Genomic DNA, 23,479 nt, shown 5'->3' on the forward strand with positions numbered 1-23,479 from the left:
ATAAGGAATAACATAACAAATATTCAGGACCCACCGGCAGCTTTAAAAAAATAGTGTCTCCAGTAGTAATGCATCAGTGAGGTGTTTCAACCCTTAGTTAACTGGCTTGTTTTCTGCCACTGTATTAACACACAAGGGGCACCAACTGGGCTATCAATGCAATGCGGCTTTTATAGCCATCCTTCTCTTTCCTAAAAAATAGTCCTCGCCCATTTACAGCTAATTGCATCCTGCTGGAGACATCTGCAGTTTGGGTAACAAAGCAGTTGCTTCGTGGTAGAGCTGAGAAAGCGTCTTCAGTATATATTATGATTTAAGAAGGTAGCGGCTTCCAACCAAAGCTGTGAAGCCCAGGGCTCTGTGGAGTTATTGAAAGAACAGGAAGCCCAAACGCACAGGCAGCATTATTTGCAGACGAGAGTTATAAACCTGGCCTCCACTGACTCCTTAGCAAATCCATGAAGTCCTGAAGTCACATGCAAAGTATCATGTGAGTGCCTTTTTTCCTTTCGGAAAAGGAAAAGGATCCATTCCCTACCTTTCATTAGATTCTCAAAGAGGTCGGAGACCCTCCAAAAAGGTTATGAATCATTCCTACAGATCAGGGGCCGGCAAATGGCCCAGAGGCCAAATTCTTCCTGATACTTGCTTTCATACAACCCTCAAGCCAAGAACGGGTTGTTGGGGTTTTTTGTTTTTGTTTTTTTGGTTTTGGTTTTGGCTTTTGAGAATAGTTTTTTATTTTCAAATGGTTGGAAAAAATCCAAACAATAATATTTCATGACATATAAAATTAAGTGACATTCAGATTTGTGCCCATAAAAAAAGTCTTACTGGAATGCAACCGCACTCACTCATTTACATAGTGTCATGGCTGCCTCTGTTCAACAAGAGCAGAGCTGAATAGCTGCAACAGAGACACAAAGCTGGAAAATGTACTATCTGGACCTTTTCTGAAAAAAGTTTGCTGATCCAGCAGGCGATGGGACTAGATAATACCTCTTATAAATATACGTGCCTCTACTTTTCACTTGTGTGTATAGATGCTGTCATGATTAAGCACAAATTCATCTAAGTATATTATTAATGTAGTGGACATTAGGCATTGGAACCCTCTTACGAATCGGCGGAGTTCCCACCACGTGAGTCTTACTGAGAGAGAGGTAGTGTCCCATACAGAAGGCCAACCTCTCCTTTCTCCCGCCTCCCTGGCACTCAGGGCATAGATGCGGCCCTTGGGATTAGAGACCCCATCTAGGGCTCTGAAGCTGGAGTAAGTCACACAAAACAGCAGGGAGAGGAGAGATCATTCTGGCCCTAGCAGACACAGCAGTCTAACTTCCAAGGGCAGCAGGACCAGCAGGGTGGGAGTGCCTGCAGCAACGACCCATTTCTAGCTGGTCTCCTCACTCGACAGTCCCTAATGAATGGTTTTGTCTTTGCTTCTAGCTGTCTAGCCTCTGTGCCTCCCTGGCCAAGCCAAGCTCAGGCACTAGAAGAGATGGCCAACATCATTCATGGCCTGCAGGAGATGGGCTGAAGGCAGAGGTTGGTTAAGTAAGTGCTCCACGGGGACAGAGAGGGGCCAATCCGTCTTTGCATCCTCGGCACCTGATAGTGCTGGCTACTCAAGAGAGTGCTCACTAAAATATCTGTTGATGAGAGCATACACTAGGGATCTCAAACTTCATTAGATTCCAGCCACCTGAAACTGGCGATGAGCATTTCATGTATCAAGGTCTCTTAAGAAGGGACTATAAAGACAGCCCTCCTCCTTCAACCCTAGCTATGGCTTCCTGGGTTTCCCAGACCATCAAGGGCTCTAGTGATGAGAAACGGTCAGAACTTGAGGACTGATGTGAATTTGACCCTGGGCTATTAGTCTCAGAGCCCCTCTGATGATACCTGCCCTATCTTTTAGAAGCAGATAGCCAGTCAAAAAGCACATGTGCGCTGGCTGGGAGAACATGAAACAGGGTACACACTAGATACACTTAGTTCTGGCCCTGGCTCTCCATTGCAGACTGCCATGAAGCAAGCAACTGGATGTTGGTGCTAAGGACCAACTCTGGTGGATTTGTAATTTGAAGGAAGTGATTACAGTGATGACTAAAAATCAGCAATACTTCATTACTTGTGGATCTACTTACATTTGCTGGGTGACTGATTTCTAATGACCTGGAAAAAAGAGAGGAGCCAATGAGAACTTTTGTAGCAAAAGATCAGGAATCAGTAGTGACATTTCCACAAAGCTAGTGCTCCAATGCCACCACGTCTGATTTTCCAGACAGCACCTTTCTTCAAAGAGGGAGAATGTGGGACAAAAGCTGGGCTGAAGACAGTGCAGACTTAGCAGAAGCCAAGACGGTTTCCACAGGACTTCTAGAACCAGTATGTTATAAAACTCATTCTATTTTTGTCCCTATCCTTTGACACTTTGTTGAGAAGGTATGATCTTCCTCTGCCCAATGGTGAAGATTTGGGCAGACAGACGGTTTCTGTCAGACAAAGTCTTCCCGTCACTTTTAATCATAAAAATTCACTGCATTAAAGAATCTAGTCATATCTCATAGTCAAAACTACAAACTTGGCATTAACTCGTGGGCTAATTTGGGTCCTGCTTCAGGCTTAGAACCTACAGCAGAGCAATGGGATGCAGTCCCTTCTGCTTCTCCAGCCCCCCTGCTTGCTAGTTAGTCTACCACTGCTTTGGAGGCTGACGAGGGAGAAATACTCAAGATAGGATGGTTCTTACTTAGCTGGTTGGCTTTGTGCTTTCTGGGCCTCCCTGGTGATTAGGGCTGGCTCTCTCTTGGGTTGGTACTTTCATAAGCTTACCAGAGGTTCCTGCTGTACACCTTGACCCTGACAGATGCATCCCCCGCTCTTGCTGTCCTCTCTCTTCAGTTCTGGGGCACCAGGCAGGACATGTTCAGACCCTTTCTGTGGAGGTCTCCTTGGCTCTGCTGATAGCCTATTGGACAATGTCAAATACAACCCCACAGCACAGTCCATGAGAAATAGTCCTGCATACCTTGCCCTGAGGGCTCTGTCATCAGAGTCATTGGCCTTGCCTCTCTCTGGCCCTCCAGACCTCCTAGGCAGGAATCAGTCTGCCTTTGGCCCAGCCTTTGGTCCTCTTCCACCTTCTTCCTCAGACCTGAGTCAAGCACCGGTTTACTGGATCCCCCAACTGCAGGGAACACATTTCCAAACTCTCCGAGTTGTCCCCTTGGAATTCCCCTCAGCAGATAATGGTAGAAGGGGTCCCCTTCCTACCCTTCCACCAAAATGGGGGCTGGAACTCAACACAGCAACAGCTTTATCCAAAAAAAAATCTCTTCATTAATCTTCTTATAAAATCATCTGTTCTTTCAAAACATACATTCTCGAAGTGGATAAAAGGGTTCAAGAGCCATGGAACAAGTTCTCCTATTTTTCCCTTTGTATCCTCTATTAAATTTCAGGCAGAAGAGCTCCATTCCAATAACCTATTATATTAGTTACTTATTGCTATATAAAAAATTACCCCAAAACTTAGTGGTATAAACAATAAACATTTATTATTGCTCACAGCTTCTCTGGGTCAGGAATGTGGACAGCTTAGCTAGACAGTTCTGGCTCAGGGTCTCGTGAAGTTCCAGTCAAGATATCAGCTTGACTGAGGCTGGAGGATCACTTCTAACATGGTTCACTCACATGGTTTGCAAATTGGTGCTGATTGTTGGTGCAAGGCCTCAATTCCTCTCCTTGTGGAATTCTCCACAGGGTTGCTCGTGTGTTCTCATGATATGGTAGCTGGATTCCCACGGAGTGAGAAATTCAAGGAATCAAGATGAATGCAACAACACCTGTTATGATCTAGCCTCAGAAGTCACACACTGTCACCTCTGATTCTTGATTAGCCACACCTACCAGCTTTGATTCAATATAGAAGGAAATATATAGAGGCATGAAGACCAGGAATCAAGGATCACTGGGGAACATCTGGGGGGCCACCTTCCACACCCTGTTACACTTCAAATGATCATTATCCCCTAAAATAAACTGAAGAAAGTTCAAGTAAAGAAGAAACCATAAATTTAGATTGGTTTAATCAAAACTTCTTTGGGGACTTCTTGATCTTCAAAATTACGTATGTTATCTGGCCCACTCCACATTTGATCCTCATCTACAAATGGGTCCAAGACTATCCTTGAAGGCAGGGCCTACTCCTGATTTTAAGGGTTCTTTCTGGTTCTCAGATTTCTGATTCTACATAATAATCAGAAAATAAAGCTTTGTAAATATCTTTTAGAGTTGGCATTTACACTAAGATTTATAATTCAACGAAAACATTCTAAGGTACATCATTACAAGAATCATCTCTGTTTTATTTATTCTACAGAGTAATGATTTAAATTGAATACACTTGGGCACAGTAAATATTTGACATGAAAAGTAGTTATCAGAAGAGGCACCAGAAAAATAGCAACTCATCTGACACATAATCACTAGAAAATATTTTTCTGTCCAATCACTTAAGTGTTACAAATCCTGAGAATGTTATACACTGAACAAACTAGGTACTACTTATAATTAAATCTTGCTTGCAAATCATCTGTTAAAAAAAACGCCTTGAGGTACAAATCACCTATGTATTAAACATGTCTTTTACATTTTTACAAAGAATTTAAACAAAAATATCAAACAATTAAAGTTAAGTGGCTCTTAAAACAGCTATTAGTCAGGCTCAAGGACACACTGTTCCACAATTTCCCGTAAGTTGGGGTTTTCCATCGCAGCTGCCACTCGCTCTTTGTCATTTATCTGCTTGTTGACTGCAAAACACAGATAAAAGTTAGCTGAGGAACTTTGTCAACATATAGTGACAGACAAAAATTTTATTAGCCCATTAAAACAGAATTTAACTCCTTGATAACTTAAAGCTGGCTCACTTTTTCTAAGTTCTACAAGGGAGACTTACAGAGAAAAATACCCCCTAAATTCCCACTACTCTACCACAACTATTTTCATGTCTTTCTTTCTAGTCTTCGTCCATATACATTATTTCCATATAAAGAGTAAATACAATTTTGAAAATTACTATTTTTCTCCCCTTAAGCCTATTTTTTAAACTACAGGGTTATTTAAAATAGCAAAAATTATAAGCCTTCTAAATTAATTATGAACACTATGCGACGTGGAGCACCTTTATACATACAGCCTTCTTTTTGGAGATTCTTGAAAGTGGCATTATTAGACCAAGGGGTATGAGTATTTTTATGGTTTGATTCTTATCACTGAATTATTTCCCAACATTTTTCACCAATTGTATTGTCAGCAACAATACATGAGCTATCAGTTTTCAAAAAATATCTGGTATTATTAATAAAAACAAGTAAACATACACACACATAAAACAGCAGGTGAAAATGGCTCCTTATTATTGCTGTAATTTGCAATTCCTTGATAAATAGTGGGAGGACATTTCTCCATGTTTATCTATTAGTTCTTCTGTGAATTTTCTGTCCGTCTCTGTTAATCTACTGGGTGTTTTATTTTTTAATGAGCTTGCATGGATCTTCATATAATAAAGGTATTGGCCCATATCTTCTGTCTATAATTTGCTAAAAGCACTCTCAAAGTAAGAGTTTAAAAGAGAAATGTCCATATTCTTTTCTAGACCTTCAATTTCAATTTCAAGTACATAGCTCTCTATCCTGCACCAAAGAAAAAAAATTGAGCCTTCTTTAGAGTTTGTAAGTCAAGGTTCCTAGAGCTGGATATTCTTTAGAGATGTGCAGCTACTAGGCTAAATCAGCCAATATTCACAGGGCCTGCCTCTAGTTCACCTAGAGTCCTACTGAAAAATTACCTTCTTGAAAAGCCTACGTTCCCCACCTCAAAGAAGAGGTAATAACTAATTCTTCACTTTTTTTGCAAATGACCCATAGATACTTGGATAGCAGAATAACAGTATCCAAGATGAAGTACTATCTGAAGTTGCTTTTTAATGGGTCAAGATTGACTTACTGTCTTCCTCTGTTGAGTGGGTTCCTTCAGAAATGTAGATTTCCAACTAGGAAGAAAAAAATATTAAAACCAAAACATTTAGAACACTCTAAGATAACAAGTGAAGTGAAATGCACAGTGGACTCAAGTGTCTAGGAATGAAAGCCCAAATAGTGTTCTTAACATCAATGACTTAAGGACAAATCCCTCCGAAACAGGGACTGAAATTAGTCGATTTTTTTTAAAGATTTTATTCATTTATTCATGAGAGAGAGAGAGGCAGAGGGAGAAGAAGACTCCCTGCTTGGAACTGTGTCAACATATAGTGACAGACAAAAATTTTATTAGCCCATTAAAACAATGGGGGACTCGATTCGAGGACCCTGGAATCATGATCTGAGCTGAAGGCAGACGCTTAACTGACTGAGCCACCCAGGGGCCCTGAAATTAGGATTTTTTAATTTTGGTCATCTGCGGAAGGCCTGCAGGGGGTATTCCCATTAATTATTTTTTTTAATGAATACACACAAATAAAATTTTACACAAATGAGATCTCATACATACTTTACTCATGAATCTCTCTACCCTACACTCTACCTCTTCCTCCCAAATCAGTACCTAAAATATCTAAACTTCTTCTCTGCCCTAAGCCCCAAGAAAGCCATACTAATAATCTAGTGTAGTTTCTTCCATATTTTTCTCCATACCTACATAATGGAATACAGATTTTATACACACACACACACACACCCCCCAAAGTTGGAAGTTTCTTTTTTTTGCTTATTTTACAAAAATGGGATCACAATATAGTTTTCAGTATCCTCCTCTTCTCATTTATTATTATCTTGCTAAATTTACTCTCAAGTATAATATTGATTAAGCTAAACCTCCTGGTCCTGCTGCATTTCCTCAGATTAGTTAACCTCCAAGAACTAGACCTTCTGAGACAAACCCACAAAATTCTGTGACAAATAACACATTCTATATGAAAAAGACATGTCTACTCTCCAGAGAACACTGGAGTGTATGAACTAATTCTTACACAGTTATTTTACTACTAAGATAAATGTTTTTCAAGAGTGAAAAAAATCATACCTTATTATGGCTAAAAGAGACCCCAGAGATCATCTAGAACAGTCTTTTTTAAAAAACAAAACACCTTGGGGCGCCTGGGTGGCTCAGTTAGCTAAGCACCCGACTCTTGATTTTGGCTCAGGTCATGATCTCAGGGTTGTGAGACTGAGCTCAGTGCCGGACTCTGTGCTGTTATGGAGTCTGCTTACGATTCTTTTTTTTTTTTTTAAAGATTTTATTTATTTATTTGACAGAGAGAGAGAGAAAGCAGGAACACAAGCAGGGGGAGTGGGAGAGGGAGAAGCAGGCTTCCCGCTGAGCAGGGAACCCGATGCGGGGCTTGATCCCAGGACCCTGGGATCATGACCCAAGCCAAAGGCAGACGCTTAACGACTGAGCCACCCAGGCGCCCCCTGCTTACGATTCTTTCTCTCTCTCTGCCCCCCACCCCAAAACACCATATGAATTCCTCTAGCGGCTAGTGGCATAATACTAACTCTTATTCCAGACAACAAAACAACAGGTATAAAAATCACTCTATATTCATTTACTTCGGTTTAAAATTATGCATGACTCAACTCTGAAAAATGGTAAATAAAGGGGAAAAGTCAAGCATTTACCCTGCTATTCCTGCATGAACTATACTTCAAGGAAACCACACAGTGGGCTTGGTTCCTTGCAGACACAGAGGACTCTAAATTTGAGAGGTTACTGTGGCCCTTTCTAAGTGGTTCTTCCTTGGTTTTAATTTTTTACACATGAAAATATGTTCAACATTATTAGCCACCAGGTAAATGGCAATCAAAACCATGAGTTATCACTTCAAACCCACTAGGATGGCTATACTGAAAAAGACAGATAATATTAATACAGAAGTATAAGAACCCTCATACACTGCTGGTGGGAATGTAAAATGGTGAAGCAGCTATGGAAAACAGTCTAGCAGTGCCTCAAAAAGTTAAATACACTTAGCAAAAGATCCAGCAAATCTCCTTCTAGGTGGAGGGAGGATGAAAATATGCCCAAACGAAAACTTGTACATGAATGTTCACAGCAGCATTATTCCTAATAGACAAGAAGTGGAAGCAACCCAAATGTCCATTCATTAATCAACAGATAAATAAACTATGATACATCCATACAATGGAATCATATAAGGCAGTAAAAAGGAAGGAAATACCGACACATGCTACAACATGGATGAATTCTGAAAATAATATTTTAAGTGAAAGAGGCCAGTCCAAAAGACTACAAACTATATGATTCCATTTAAATTAAACATTCAGAATAAGCAAATCTATAGAGACCAAAAAGAGATCAGTGGTAGCCTGGGGATGGGGGAAGGTCTGGATAAATGGGTATGGGTTTCTTACTGAGGTGATGAAAATGTTTTAAAACTGGGGCGCCTGGGTGGCTCAGTAGGTTAAGCGGCTGCCTTCAGCTCAGGTCATGATCTCAGGGTCCTGGAATCGAGCCCCAAGTCGGACCTCCTCAGCGAGGAGTCTCCTTTTCCCTCTCCCTCTGCCCCACCCCCTACTAGTGATTGCTCGCACTCTCTCTCAAATAAATAAAACCTTAAAAAAAAAACCCACAAAAAATTGATAGTAGTTATGGTTGCACAACTCAGTGAATACAGGAAAACCATTAAACTGTACATTTTAAACAGATGAATTGTGTGAAATGTGAACTAAATCTCAATAAAGCTGTTATAAAACAACAAAATCTTCCTTACCTTATGTTTATTTTTTTTATTTGTTTATTTTTTTTTAAAGATTTTATTTATTTATTCATGAGAGACAGAGAGAGAGACAGAGGCAGAGGGAGAAGCAGACTCCCCGCGGAGCAGGGAGCCCGATGCGGGACTCGATCCCAGGACCTTAGGATCATGACCTGAGCCGAAGGCAGACGCTTAACCGACTGAGCCACCCAGGCATCCCTTCCTTACCTTATGTTTAAACGGTAAACACCGCTGAAGTTTTACTCTTAAGCACAGCCCTGTAGAGGAAAAAAAAAGAAAAGGCCCCAATTATCTCTTCTTTTATTAATTCTTGACAATGTATACAACTGTGTGTAGGTGTCTCCATACAATACAGTAGCTGGAAACAGCTTTGGTTCAATCCAGCGTAGGTCTCCTTGGAGCCAGGCACCATGCTAGCAACTTTAATATATATAGTCTTACATATTCCTCATGATAATCCAGTGAGCCACATACTACCAAACCCATTCTACAAATTATGAAACTAAGGTCACAATGTAACTTGCCCAAGGTCACTGAGTTAGTAAAGTGGCAATTGGGACTAAAACCCAAGACCACTGCAAAGCCTAGGTCCTTTCTACTACAACAATTTACCTTCAAGCAAAGGTCAATTCACTCATTTAACTTTACTGAACACTCACAACAGGCCAGATCATGCAAAAATTTAAGACCAAATAAGAGCCACTTAAAAAGGACCACAAGAAACTTCTCAAATTTGGAATCCTCTATATCTACAATGTACAAATAGAGTTGTTTCCCCAAAACAAGATCCTCTGAAGTTCAGTTTATCACCTCAATGTCAAGTCATAGTTCAATACCCACCACCCCTCGCTCCAGTTGAGACTTGTAACAGAAATTAACACTGGGCTTGGAACGAACCCTCTGTGTGCCCCTGTTCCTCTTCTCCCCCACCTCAAAACAAGGAAGGAATTTTTAACTAAATCTACACCCCTAGACACAAAAGATAAGTCAAACTGTTCTTATGCACAAAGTATTTCAGAGTACTTAGAGTCTAGAACACAGTAATTTCATAATAAATATTAGAGAACTCTAAAGACAACATATAGTTTCTTTAAGAGGGTCTCCCTTTAGAAGATCTGCCTTAAAGCATATCTGGAGGGTTCTTCTCTTCCCTCTGCCCCCCACACTGTCTCTTTAATTTGTTACCTGTGTATCATCTGAGCTTCCTCCTGTGTTCTACTCACTGTTGGTAGGTGTTTTACCCACATAGTATAAATAACAACTGTGTCACAATTCACAAAGCACTTTCTTGAACATCAATATCCTTAAGAGAGGCTGTAGAGCATTACTGAGATAGATACTTTGGGTTCAAAAGAAGCTCCACTGTATACAAGCTATGGGGCCCTCGTCAAGTTACTTAACCTCTCCTGAGCTTCAGTATCCTTATCTGTAAGATAGGTATTATAATAGTACCACTATATACAGGGTTGTTATGAGTAGTAAATAAATTGTTATGCAATGTGCCTAAAATAGGACTTGGTACATAAAAAGTATCTAATAAATATTAGCTATTACTATTATATCATTTTCATTTTACAACCAGGAACCATGATAAGTGATTTGTCTGACAAGCAGAGAGCTGGGAGCTAAATATAGACCTTCTGACTCCAAATCCTATGCCCTTCATATTGGACCACACCTGCCTTCAGCTATTCTTGTCCAGACTAAGTCAACACAAATGGCTATCAGCTGGTTTTCTCTGCCTTACCCACTTTGAGTCTTCCTTGTCTTTGCAATTATTTACCAGGATAACTCTGAGTAGGTGACGACCTAAGCAATCAGGCTGGAACGCATACCCAGGTGCCTTCCCCTGCTTCACACTACCTGCTCATAGGAAAACCCTCCCAGATGCCAGGAAGAAGGCTCCCTTTAATGTGTTTTCCAATCGTGTTGATTGAACATGGTTACTACACTAGTATACTAACTTCTAAAAAGCCAAGGATCTTAACTGGAACTCATATTAAAAGGGTCCTCAAAATCCTGACAACACTTTGTTCAAGGAGTGGACAGATCTGAAGTAGCTCCCATAATCGGAACTGGGTGCCTTTAGAGTTACTTTTATTTCCTGGGCTTTCTCAATCTTTGTCCACACAAACATGGTTTTTCGATAATTACAATCATAATCAAATGCAGCTTAGCATTCCAGTTTTTTCATACATTTCTCAGATACTTTGATTCCTTGATTATCATTTTCTATAGAAACAAGAAATTCCATTATATTGGTGCCATTTCCTTATTAATAGATACTATAGTTTCTTCCAGGCTTTATTATTATAAATTTACTATAAACGTTTTGTACACGTTACTGTTTTCTTCAATGGAATTATTTCCTTAATTCCTGGGTCAAAGAGTAGAAACTTTTTAATAAGGACTTACTTATATGTACCCAGAAGCTTAAAAATACTTATACCATATGACCCAATAATTCCAATTAAAGGAATTTATCCTGAGGCAATAACTAGAGATATATGAAAATATTTATGTATAAAGTTGTTCATATTATTTAATAAATTGTGAAAGCCTAGAAGTGGTATAAATGGTTATAAAAATTATGATATACTGATGTGATTAGCACAAACCTCTGACTATATAATTAAAAACTAATATTTAATGAAGAATAAAAAATATTCCTTATCTATTTCACATGTTCTATTATCTAACCTTTATAACTGTTGATACTCTTATTATCTCTACTTTACAGATAAGGAAACTGAGGCTCAGAAAGGTTAAGTAATTTGCCTAAGGCCACAAAGTGGCAGACCTGACAGAGCTGGAATTTTAGCCTAGAGCACACATTCTTTTATGACAGCTGATTTTTATTTTTTTCTTTATGCTTCTGTGGAGTTTCCAAATTATTGCCAAGAAACATACTTTTGTAATGTAAAAAAACACAAAATAAATGTTACTTTTTAATAATTTTTTTTTAAGATTTTATTTATTTATTTGACAGAGACAGAGATAGCAAGAGCAGGAACGCAAGCAGGGGCAGTGGGAGAGGGAGAAGCAGGCTTCCCGCTGAGCGGGGAGCCCAATGCAGGGCTCGATCCCAAAATCCTGGGATCATGACCTGAGCTGAAGGCAGACGCTTAACGACTGAGCCACCCAGGTGCCCCTATATGTTACTTTTTTTCCCCCCCCTAAATGTTACTTTTTAAAAATCAACTTGCTAAAAGCTCTTAGAGTAATAGACCCTCTATTTAAGAACTCTTATGTATCAAAATATTTTAAGATACTTCCCTTCACATCAAGAGAGTAGCAGTACTTCTGGTATCTGTTGATTCAGAAACTGTCCAATGACAAAAAAATAAGCATGCATTCAAAAATGCTTTTTCTAGGATGGAATATTAATAACCACAATATCATCGGGGTGCCTGGGTGGCTCAGTCGGTTAAGTGGCCAACTCTTGATTTTGGCTCAGGTTATGATCTCAAGGTCCTGGGATCCTGCCCTGTGGCAGGCTCTGTGCTCAGCAGGGAGTCTGCTTGAGGATTCTCTCTCCCTCTGTCTCTCCCTTGGCTTATGTTCTCTCTCTCTCAAATAAATAAATAAATAAATAACCACAATATTATCTATGGATTCATGGACCCTTTAGTCCCTCAAGATGTGGCCCATATGCTGGAAATCACTAACAGGGATCCCAGATCAACAAGTGAGAAGAGAAAAACAGAAATCACAAAAATGGAAGCAATAATAAAATATTTACCTTTTCAATCGTTTTTATAAACTTATCTATTTTTAAACAGATGATATATTCCCATACTTCAAAAACTTAAAAATATAAAAAGGTATACAGTAAAGTCTTCCTCCCACCCTGTCCCCAACCTGCCCAGTTCCTACCACCAATACCCACCCCCATCACAGCTGGCCATTTCTTATATATTCTTTGTGCCTATACAATCAAATACAAATTTCTATTTTTGCCCTTTTATACACAAATGTAGCAATATTATACTTGTTTTTATTTCTTAACAGTATGTAACAAAGATCTTTCCATACCAGTACGTGGAGAGCTTTTTCATTCTTTTTCATAGCTGTATAGCATTCCATTGTTAATATATACCATTAATGATTATTTCACCAATTCCCTACTGATGAACATTTGGTTTGAAATAAACTTCCTTTATCTTTTTTATTCTTATTTATTTATTTTTTTAGATGGGGGGGAGAGGGGCAGAGGGAGAGGGAGAAAGAGAATCTTTAGGAGGCTCCACACCCAGCGTGGAGCCCAAGCAGGGCTCAATCCCACAACCTTGAGATCATGACCTGAGCAGAAATTAAGAGTCAAGGCTTAACCGACTGAGCCACCCAGGCGCCCCTCCTTTATCTTCAAAGACATCTCTTGTATATCTTACAGCTAACTACTACAAAATATTGGGAATGAAGCCTCTCGAATAGAAAACTACCTCAAAAATAACGCTCCCAAATAAAAAACTTAAAAAAAAAAACAAAAAAAAAGAACTCTCCCACTAGGACTTATGGCCCATGCTGCACTGAAGCCAAGAGAGCAGTGAAAGGAAAAGAAGGTGATGGCAGCAGGGCTAGTTTGACAGCACCCACTCCAATCCCCAGAACTGAGGAGAGGACTGGCCCACACCCACTCTCTTAACTGTAGGCGTGTACAGGGAAGAAAAGCAACATGGGGTAATTAAAGGAGATCTCACATTTGGAGTCAGGGGACCTGGGTTTGAGCCTCAGCTTCATCATTTCCTGGCTATGTGATTCTGAGCAAGTCACTTAAACTCTCTGAGTCTTGGGTTCCTCATCTGGAAAATTCTCTCATAGGCTGTGAGGGCTACAGAAGATACACATTTGAAAAGACTCTGTGAACTATAAAGTGTGATACATGATGCTAATTGTTATTTTGGGTCAGTATCAGTAAAATAATTTAGAATTAAAAATATATTTATATATAAAATCTTACCAATAAGGGTTGCCAAAGAGCAGTGAGGTACTGTTGGTGTGAACCTGATAATAACCAAATAGTCTTCTTCGTTTATCTCCTGAACCTCCACACTACTTTCTGTTACCACTTCCAGTTCTTCTAAAGTATTGGGCTTCTCTGGGTCCCGGATAGTTCGAATCAAATCTAAAGAATCATCAGAGACAAGGTATTATGTTAAAACATGAATATTCTCAATAAGGATGACTTTGCCAGTCCTAATCCAAACACGGACTGCTTTTTTTTTTTTGAACCAAATATTATAGTAACTGCCCAGATTTCTCACAGAAATTTCCACAACCAGTTTCCTTTTGAGAAAACTGTTTTCTTGGATTCTTATTAGATCATAACCAGTTTCTTGGATCCAACATTACAGAGAGAACATAAGAATGACTAGAGTGTCATAGAAGTTAAAGGGGAAGAAATAACTTATAGCTTGGGAGACTGTGGTATCAGGATTTAGGAAAGTCGAATCTGAAACAAGCCTTTAAAAATTTCAGTATTTGACATTTAAGGTGAAGGAAAGAAAAGGAAAAGAAGTTTAGGGGCTCCTGGCTGGCTCAGTCAGCAATGAATGCAGTTCTTGATCTTGGGGTCATGAGTTTGATCCCCACGTTGGGTGTAGAGATTACTTAAAAAAAAAAATTTTTTTTTAATTAAAAAAATGTTGAGTCTGCCTGGAACCCAGCATAAGTGAGGATATAAGAGTTTGGGCCAGGGGCGCCTGGGTGGCTCAGTTGTTAAGCGTCTGCCTTCAGCTCAGGTCATGGTCCCAGAGTCCTAGGATCGAGCCCCACATCGGGCTCCCTGCTCAGCGGGAAGCCTGCTTCTCCCTCTCCCACTCCCCCTGCTTGTGTTCCTGCTCTCTCTGTCTCTGTCAAATAAATAAATAAGTAAATAAATCTTTAAAAAAAAAAAAAGAGTTTGGGCCAGACCATCAAGGATCTTTTACAGTCAGCCACAGGCAATAGGGAATCCTCAAGAGGTTCTGAATGAGGGAGGAACAGGGACAGCATAACACTGTCAGCTGGGAACTCATCCACTGGCTGGTAGACTCAGAGCTAAGGGCAAAGCCAGGAATACCAGCTGAAAATGCTGGGCCCAAAACAGGCACATGACAATAGTAATAGAAAGGAGGGGACAGATGGAGAAGTAATTTCAGCAGCAGAATCAAGAGAATTTGACAATTGTTTAGATGTAGAAGACAAGGAAAGGGAAAAAGGAAGATGACTCAGATTTTAAGTCTGTCTGGGAGAACACTGATAGAATGAAAAAACAAAACAAAACTGGAGAACACAGGAAGAAAGTTGGGTGGGGGCTGGGGCAACTGGGTTCAGTTTTATACACAATGATTTTGAGCTGCTTAAGGGGCAACCCGATGGGACAGTCCAGCAAATACTGAACTGTGACATAAGGTTTAAGAGAGCACCAAGGCTAAACACATGAAAAGATGCTCAACATCACTCATCATCAGGGAAATGCAAATCAAAACTACAATGAGAGATCGCCTCACACCTATCAGAATGGCTAAAATAAAAAACACAAGAAATAAGTGTTGGCAAGGATGTGGAGGAAAAGGAACCCTGTGCACTGTTGGCGGGAATGCAAACTGGTGCAGCCACTGTGGAAAACAGTATGGAGGGTCCTCAAAAAGTTAAAAACAGAACTAGCCTACAATCCAGTAATTGCCCTACTGGGTCTTTACCTAAAAAATACAAAAACACTAATTCAAAGGGATACATGCATGACTATGTTTGTAGCAGCATTATTTACAATAACCAAGATATGGAAGCAGCCCAAGTACCTATCGATTGATGAATTTATGAATATATCTGATATATATGTGATGGAATATTATTCAACCATAAAAAAGAATGAAGTCTTACTATTTGCAAGGACATGAATGGAGCTAGAGAGTATAATGCTAAGCAAAACACGTCAGTCAAAGACAAATACCACATGATTTCACTCATATGTGAAATTTAAGAAATGAAACAAATGAAGAAAGGGAAAAAAGAGACAGACAAACCAAGAAACCGACTTTCAACTGTAGAGAACAAACTGATGATTATCAGAGGGGAGGTGGGTGGAGGAACAGGTGAAATAGATGAAGGGTTTTAAGAGTACACTTATGATGAGCACTGAGTAACATACAGAATTGTGAATCATTATATTGTACACCTGAAGCCAATATAATGCTGTATGTTAACTATACTGGAATTAAAATAAAAAATTAAAAAGAGAGAGAGAGAGCAACAAAGCTAGAGTGGTTCTTGAACCCATGGGATTCGCAAAGAACGAGCAGAACAGTTTTCAACCTTGGGTGAACAATGGAATCATCAGGACTGCTTTAAAAACAAAACAAAAATTGATGTCTAAGCCCTACTCCCAAAGATCCTGATTTAATTGATTTGTAGTATGGGCTGGACTTAAAAAATTCCTCAGGTTGTTCTTATGGGCAGCTCAGTTTGAAAACCACTAATGTAAAGGGAGAGACCCAAGAATAGACCTGTAGGAAGCACCTACTTTAGGGATCAGAAGAAGAAAGAAAAGCAAGAAGCAGAGATGGAAGCGGGGGGAGATTAACAACATTAAATGCAGCAGAAAAATTCAAAACGATGAGAGCTGAAACAGGTCTTTGGATTTGTAACCCAGAAGATCACCTATAAGAAAGCAGTTTCAGTAGAGAGATGAGGACAGAAGCCAGCTTGCAAAAGGGGAAACGAGAAGGAACCGAAAATGTAGTCCTAGGGCTTTGGCAGGGAAGGGAAGGGCAAAGAACAGATAGTGGGTTTAGACAAAGCTAGAACAATGACAAGGGTAAGGGAAACTTGAGTATGTTTTATAGCCCAAGGGGAAGGATCAAATAGAGGAAGTGAGACTGAAAGTATAGGGGGGAGGATGGCGGACTGGCAAAATAAGCAGAAGGGAATGAGACCAAGGATGTGGGAGCCTGGGCTGGCCTTGGAGAGGACAAGATTTCCTTCTTACTCTGAGGTTGGAGAAAAATATGGAAAAGGAGAATGATAGACAAATGGTGAGGTAGAAAGGAGAGCAGAAGGAATCCACATAGGATGGACTTTGATGTTCTCCAGCCTGAGGTTTTGTTCTATTATTGATAGCACCCCTGTAATCAGAAATGCTACTGGGAAAAACAAATCAATCACTCCACCTTCTCCCCAACCACTCCTAGGCTTATCACTTGATTAGCCACAGAATCTGAAAATGGAGACAGGAAAGAAAAGACAAAGCTTCTTCTTCACAAGGCTCTGTCACCATGGGGCTCAGGGAAACACAGCTTTTTAAAAGATTTTATTTATTTATTTGACAAAGAGAGACACAGTGAGAGAGGGAACACAAGCAGGGGGAGTGGGAGAGGGAGAAGCAGGCTTCCTGCCCAGCAGGGAACCCGATGCGGGGCTCGATCCCAGGACCCTGAGATCATGACCCAAGCCAAAGGCAGTCGCTTAACCGACTTGAGACACCCAGGCGCCCAACACGGCTTTTTTAAAAGAAATTTGCTCCCCCTCATCCTTGGCATTTTCCTTGTAAGGCTCATTTATACAAGCTGCATTATATTCTTTAATATGCTTCCTAACCCTGAAATTAAGTCTCACCCCTTATTAAACTTCTCCGGTTTTCTACTGATTTGAGAGATTTGGATTTATTTATTTAGAAAGAAAGCAATGTTGCTCTTCTCACATTACTCCTCTGATGAAAATTCTTCTATGGCTCTGCACTGATATTCTTTTTCTTAAACGATTTTATTTATTTGAGAGAAAAAGAGTGAGTGAAAGAGAGAGAGAGGACGAGTGGGGGAGGAGTAGAGGGAGAGGGAGAAGCAGGCTCCCCACTGAGCAAGGAGCCCGATGTGGGGCTCAATCCCAAGACCCTGAGATCATGACCTGAGCCAAAGGCAGACGCTTAAACGACTGAGCCACCCAGGTGCCCCTGCATTGATATTCTTTATACATTTAAATCTTCAGTATCCAGTTCTGACCTGGTATCTAAAATAATTTTTGACCACACTTCCACCCTTTACCACAAACTCTATCCTGAAGCCCCACCTATCTGCCATTCTCTAACATGTTCCTTTATCACCTCCATACTTTTGCTCCCTTTTCTCTTAGTATGCCTTCTACCCTCCATATATCCAGAGCATACTTATACTTCAAGGCCTAACTCAAGTGACTCCTCCTTAAGTTTTTCCAGATCCCCCATTCAGAGATTACTATCTCTCCTTCCTCTGAATTTCTCTCTCTCTTATTCAGGTCGATGGCTTTCTACTAAAAATAAAAAAGTCTATTTTTGCATATATAGGTCTCCCTCGATAGAAACTTTAGGACAAGAATCATCTCTCTTCCAAAGCTGTATCCCCAAGTGCCCTTCTGTCCTGAGATGCTGTAGACAGAAGTCTGATAGTACAGGAATGTGTCCCTTTTGTGGAGATCATTCTACTCATAATCATCTAGCTGGGGTTAAGTCCTGCCTCTAGTAAGAGAGCGGTAAATTAGATTGGCTCCAAAGATCTTTTCCAACCCTGGCCTCCTTCTCCTGGTCCCTAATCCTTGCCCACATTTTATTTGTATTCTTTGGTTAGATCTTTCACCCGCAGTCAGCAGGAACAGCTGAACAGTAGTTAGAGCCAGTCTTTTTAGTTTTCAAAAGCAATACTACATAAGTCCCAAAACAGGGAGTCATAAGGCAATTGTGAAATGGTGTAAAGTGCACGAAGTTTGGAATCAGAAGACATGGGCTTGGTTTTTGCCGTTTCTGTACTGGCAGTGTGACCTCCGGGTAGCTGTTTAACCATTCTAAACCTTTGTTTTCTCATTTGTACAATGAAGCGGGTCCCAGGAATTTAAACAATGTATGTAATTGTGTGTGTGTGTATTCGTTTTTGCACTGCTGGCTTGGCTGTGATAAGAAACTAAAAGTTCGAGGCCCGGGTACGGGGAGCCGGGTTTGTCCTCTTCTCTCGGGGACCGCTGCCTTTTTTTTTTTTTTTTTCTTTTGCACAAGAGAGCGACTGTGCCCTTAGGCCAGTCCCCAACTCGTTAGTCACCCAGGGGCTAGGGGACGCAAGGAAGGAGACAAGTAGTGCAATCAATCCAGCTCTGCTTCCTAACCAAGCACCCTAAATGCCTGCTCTGCCCAGAAATCTTGAAAAGGCCACTAGGGCGTGGGGCAGACAAGGGAAATGAAGCGTTTAAAAACCTCCAGGCTCGGCTTGCCCCAGGTTTAGGAAGAGCCCGGGTCCTAGAAAGATCCACATTCCTGCGTGACTCAGGACCCCGGAGACAAGGCTTCCCAAGCTTCGGACGAGACCCAGCAAAAACCGGAGTCTCCACCCCCAGCCCTCAGGTGAGATCCCCGTTACCCCCACCTCCACGTACAACGCCAAACGCTGTCCTGGGTAAAATTAGTTACCATAAACCTCTAGCGCTTTTTCTTCCATGATCCGGGGCTGCCGGGCAGCTCCCCGCTCAAAGAGGCCGGAGAGCCACAGGACTCTGCTCAGCGTCCAGGAGAGCAGCCCGGACACCCGCTCCATCCTCACGCTCCGCCATCCCTGGCGACTGTCCCATCCGAGCCACCGTCTCTCAGCAGCGGGCCTCGAGATTTATCAACTTCCTGGTCTTCAAATGGGCCGAGACAAGCCTAAAGGTCCAGGAGAGCAGAAAATAGGCGGGGCCTGACAGAGTAGCGCGGAGGACCTAGGGAAGGGCCCCGCGAAGACCACAAGCCCCAGCATGCTTTGCTCGGTTTCGGCGGGACAAGAGAAAAAAAAAAAAAATTCCTCCCCGCACGTGAGGAGCATTGCGTGCTGGGACCAAGGGGCAAAGAGATGTATTCTGGGATTTGTAGTCTATATCGGGTAAGAAGGGGTAGGTAACGGTCTGTTACCCGCCACTGTTTGCCTCATTCAGCGCCCTCGATAAGCTGAAAATAAATCCTGAAGAGGTAGGGGAAAGGAGATCTTTGCTGGAGGAGTGTGTGCAAAGACAGTCTACTGTTATTTCTCTGAGGGAGCCGCTTCCAGCCAGTTTTCTTACTTCCTAGTCACGCCGGAAGTGAGTTTCCGTTGCCCTGAAACGGAAGGTCCTGGAAGTCCACTGAAGTTGGCTAGGAGTCGCGGGGAAAGAGAGGGCTTTTGATTTTCTCGCCTCAGAGGGCTCAGGCTAGCACAGCTCCCCACTACTAGCTGCATATTTCTGTCGGTCGCCTTCAGAGACAACTTAGAACGAAAGGCCTTTCCTCGTGCCCAGGATATCCAGTAGTGACATACTGGAAATCGTAATCCTAAGAAGAATGTCTTAAGTCCTCTGGTGTTCGTGGCTGTGATGAATGCCAGGAACAATGTTGATGATGTTAGTTTTATCCATCCATCCCTCCAAGTTTCAAACATTTATTGGCCACTTACTTTGCCAGACTTGGTGTATAGGCACCGAGAATACGAAGATCGGAGGCGGCCCCTGCCCTCAAACAGCTCATAGACCTGTGAGAGAACCAATCCCTGATGTTGAGGAATTTGCAATTAGAAACAAACCTTTTATCAGACTTGATTCCAAATGTCATCTCTATTGAAAAGAAAGGGTCATTTTGCTGAATTACCCTATGCTAACATATCCCGTTTATCTTTTGTTTATTGTCTGGCTGATTTAGACTTTAGGATCACCAGACAAGTGAATAGTTTAGATCCCAGGAAAATTGTGTTCAGAATTTATGAATTTCCCTGCCATCTGTTCCACTCCACTCCACAGCAATGAAGAGGATAACCCCAACTTCCTTGTAACTTTGGTTACAAGGCCTCACCCCCTTGAGGCCTCCCTACATTTCCAAGCATAACTGATGCCCTCTTTCATTGTGCTCCCAGAACACATCATAGCACTGAACACGTTGAATTTGTTCATTTGCATGCCTGTCTCCCTCAAGTGCCTAGTGGGTCAGGAGCTTATTTCTGTATTCAAACGCATGGTAGGGTGCCAGGCACACAGTAGATGTTCTATATATTTCTTGAATGAATTAACTAAATGTCGTCCAAAGAATAAATGGTGAAACTTTGCTGCCGCCTGTTGAGAGACCTCAAAAATATTTACTGAATCTCAATGAGAGCATTGGCTTAGGTAGGTAGCATGTAGAGGAGTTTTCAAACTCCTTTATTCGAACATCTTCTTAAGAAGGCTGTTGGCTAAAGCTATCCAGAACAGAAAGGGCCCTAGGAATCTGAGCAGCCCCTACCTAGCTCTTCCTTTTCCGCCCCACTCCCCCCTTGGTTAAGAGCTCAGCGTCGCGAAGCCGGGTTCGGATTTGTTGGGTAGGAGCTTTGGGCCGGAGCGTTGGACCGCCCTGCCCCGCCCCCAGCGGCCGGGCCCCGCCCCCGAGCCCCCGCCCTGTGCGTCCCGCGGGGTTGGTCACGACGATCCCACTCCTCGTTCCTTTGGAACGTTTTGCTCGCGGCGCTATCTCTCTATAAAGTTGTTGTTGCGGCTTCCGCCGCGGGTGGAGGAAGATGGCGTCGGGTGGTGGTGGCTGTAGCGCTGCGGATAGACTCCCTCCGCCTTTCCCCGGCCTGGAGCGGGAGTCCGAGGGGGCGGCCGGGGGGTCAGAACCCGAGGCTGGGGACAGCGACACCGAGGGGGAGGATATTTTCACCGGCGCCACGGCGGCCGTGAGTTCGCACCCTTCGGGGCGGCCGGCGGGCGGGCGGGCGCCCGAGCAGGGAAGAGAGGCCAAGCGACGGTCGAGGAAGCTGGGCAGAATGGGCCCGGCGGGGCCCGGCGAGACCCTGCGTTGGTGACGGTAGTCGCGGCTTGAGAGCCCTTAATGGGTACCAAGATGTTAGGGGCCCGACTCCCAGGTCCCGGGGGCAGACGGTGAGGAGCGAGGGGTGTGGTGGCTTCTCCACCCAGGTCCCTGACAGCGAAGAGATGCCCAGGCCGGCATTTGGCCCTGCCGTGTGGTGACCCCAAGGACCCACGGGATTGTTTTGTGGTCGTTTCCTGGCGGCCTGATTTAATAGGTCAAGATAAGGAAATGGGATGCAGACTTTTTTCTTTCCTTAACCTTACTGCTCCTAGGATCAGTAGTGTTATCTGGAGTGGCTCAGGACCTTGACCCGCCCACAAATCCTTTCATTAGCTCAAAACTTACCGTTAATTACCAACGGCTCATTGTGGATCTAGTTTGTAAGGGTTACGTTGACTCCTCTGATCTCTAAGGAAAATCCTGCCAGAAGTCGGTTGAAAAGAAGGCCCTGCCAGATAAATCACTACATAGATGACAAGCTTTGTCCTTTTTAAAGAGCTGTATTAAAATGCCTAAGAACCTCTGTGGGCTTAAATCTCTAAACGTGAGGAGGAAACAGTGTTTCCCTTAATAATATCCAGGTTTCTAATAAGAGGTGTTGGGGGAGAAACTGATCTTTATATGTGGAATGTGAAAATCAATCAGTTCTGGAACCAGTGGAGATGTTTTGGGTTGTTTTATAAGAATACTGACTCACACGACTTGGTACAGTTCGTTCCAGGTTGAAAACTTCAGTGCTAGGTCTGTGAATTTATGTACTATTCTATCTCGGATAATACTTCTCTTTGTAGTACCTATTTCAGTATATAAGTGACTAAATAAGACAGCTTGAAATTCTTTATGTAGCATGTGTCTGAAAAAGGTTGAGGCTTGTTTCATTTATGTCAGAAAGCGGCTAAGTTTCTAGGAAATATCTTTGGTGACATCTTTAGAATTTTCCCTGTACTGTATTCGGGAATGGAATTCATAATCCTAGCCCAAAAAGTACTTGTTGATGCTAATATAACGGCTTAAAACGGTCTAATGAAGTCTCTCTTATTCTAAGAAATAACTCTTGCTGCTAATTTAGTCTTTCTGTATCTCACTTAAAACAAATTTTTGGTCTTTTCCTTTGGTAATTCTCCCATAAGTCATGGAGAAGAGCTACTGTTAATAACTACTGGGATGAAAAAAAAAATAACTACTGGGATGGTAGTTATTCAGACCAAATATCTGAAAATAGACACTCTGACATTGAAAGTGATTGGTGACGTAGGCAAATGATGATTTATTTTCAAAAAGGGCCCTGAAAGGGTGAGGAGTTTTCTAGAGTTTTCTAAAAGAAGTTGAAGAGGCTGTGACTTGATTGATCTCAGATTACTTTACGGAGGCATCAGTACTTCTCTCTTATAAGACTGTGTGGAAGTACTTCGCCTAATTTCCAACCAAAGAGAGGAGGAAGGAGTCAGAATGAACTTGTTCTACCACAGAAAGCGTAATTATTTTTAGTTAGATTTTGATCCAGGAAAATTGAGTTGCTGGGGAAACTAAAATGCCACCTGTAAGCCATTTTTTGAGCTGCCTGTTCTGATGTTAATCTTCAGGAAGCCAAGACTCCAATATTTCTCACTAGTTAAACTGTGAATTTCTTGTTTAAAAGCCACTGAATACAAATTATATTCCAATAAATGTTTTAGTTGTGAGCCTGTGTAAGAAGACGGGGGATTGCAGTACTTCTGTGTCTTAAGGAGTAACATTGAAGAATAAAATAAGAACAAGGGCCTTGAAGGCTGATTTAAATCCATCCAGGTTCTGTTACTTGGGCAAGGTACTTAATTACTCTGTATGGTTTCCTCACCTGTAAAATGTGAATAATAGCATTTACGCCCACCATTATTACGCGGATT

General features: G+C 41.8%; 2 protein-coding genes across 3 annotated transcripts in view; one reads left to right on the plus strand and one right to left on the minus strand.

The window, feature by feature from the left end:
• Window positions 1–3,537: 3,537 nt before the first annotated feature.
• On the minus strand, window positions 3,538–19,471 carry CIAO2A (cytosolic iron-sulfur assembly component 2A). Of its 2 annotated transcripts, XM_034993854.1 has the most exons (5): window positions 19,215–19,469; window positions 13,767–13,931; window positions 9,014–9,063; window positions 6,016–6,061; window positions 3,538–4,820 (listed from the first exon to the last, which is right to left on the minus strand). In XM_034993854.1, exons 1-5 carry the CDS (start codon window positions 19,336–19,338, stop codon window positions 4,723–4,725), a joined length of 483 nt encoding a protein of 160 aa, XP_034849745.1. In that variant the 5' UTR covers window positions 19,339–19,469; the 3' UTR covers window positions 3,538–4,722. The 2 variants fall into 2 exon arrangements, with proteins under 2 accessions (XP_034849745.1, XP_034849746.1); XM_034993855.1 differs by lacking the exon at window positions 9,014–9,063 and having other exon boundaries at window positions 19,215–19,471.
• Window positions 19,472–21,231: 1,760 nt separating this feature from the next.
• Window positions 21,232–23,479, plus strand: part of SNX1 (sorting nexin 1) — a 34,434-nt gene continuing 32,186 nt past the window's right edge. The window contains exon 1 of the mRNA XM_034994806.1: window positions 21,232–21,456. Within this exon, the coding sequence (XP_034850697.1) occupies window positions 21,298–21,456 (159 nt within the window). The 5' untranslated portion in view covers window positions 21,232–21,297. The remainder of the gene's footprint in view (window positions 21,457–23,479) is intronic.

This window comes from Mirounga leonina, unplaced genomic scaffold (genome assembly GCF_011800145.1).
Source record: "Mirounga leonina isolate KUSES-001 unplaced genomic scaffold, KU_Mleo_1.0 Mir_91, whole genome shotgun sequence".
Lineage (NCBI taxonomy): Eukaryota > Metazoa > Chordata > Mammalia > Carnivora > Phocidae > Mirounga > Mirounga leonina.

Bases quoted from the DNA above. Each gene is read 5' to 3' on its own strand.
- CIAO2A (XM_034993854.1), bottom strand. From the start codon at position 19,338: ATGGAGCGGGTGTCCGGGCTGCTCTCCTGGACGCTGAGCAGAGTCCTG. The intron at 6,062-9,013 runs GTAAGGAAGGGA...TTTTCTTCCTAG, and splicing joins GTTTACCGTTTAAACATAAG to TTGGAAATCTACATTTCTGA. The intron at 4,821-6,015 runs GTAAGTCAATCT...TGTGTTTTGCAG, and splicing joins CCACTCAACAGAGGAAGACA to TCAACAAGCAGATAAATGAC.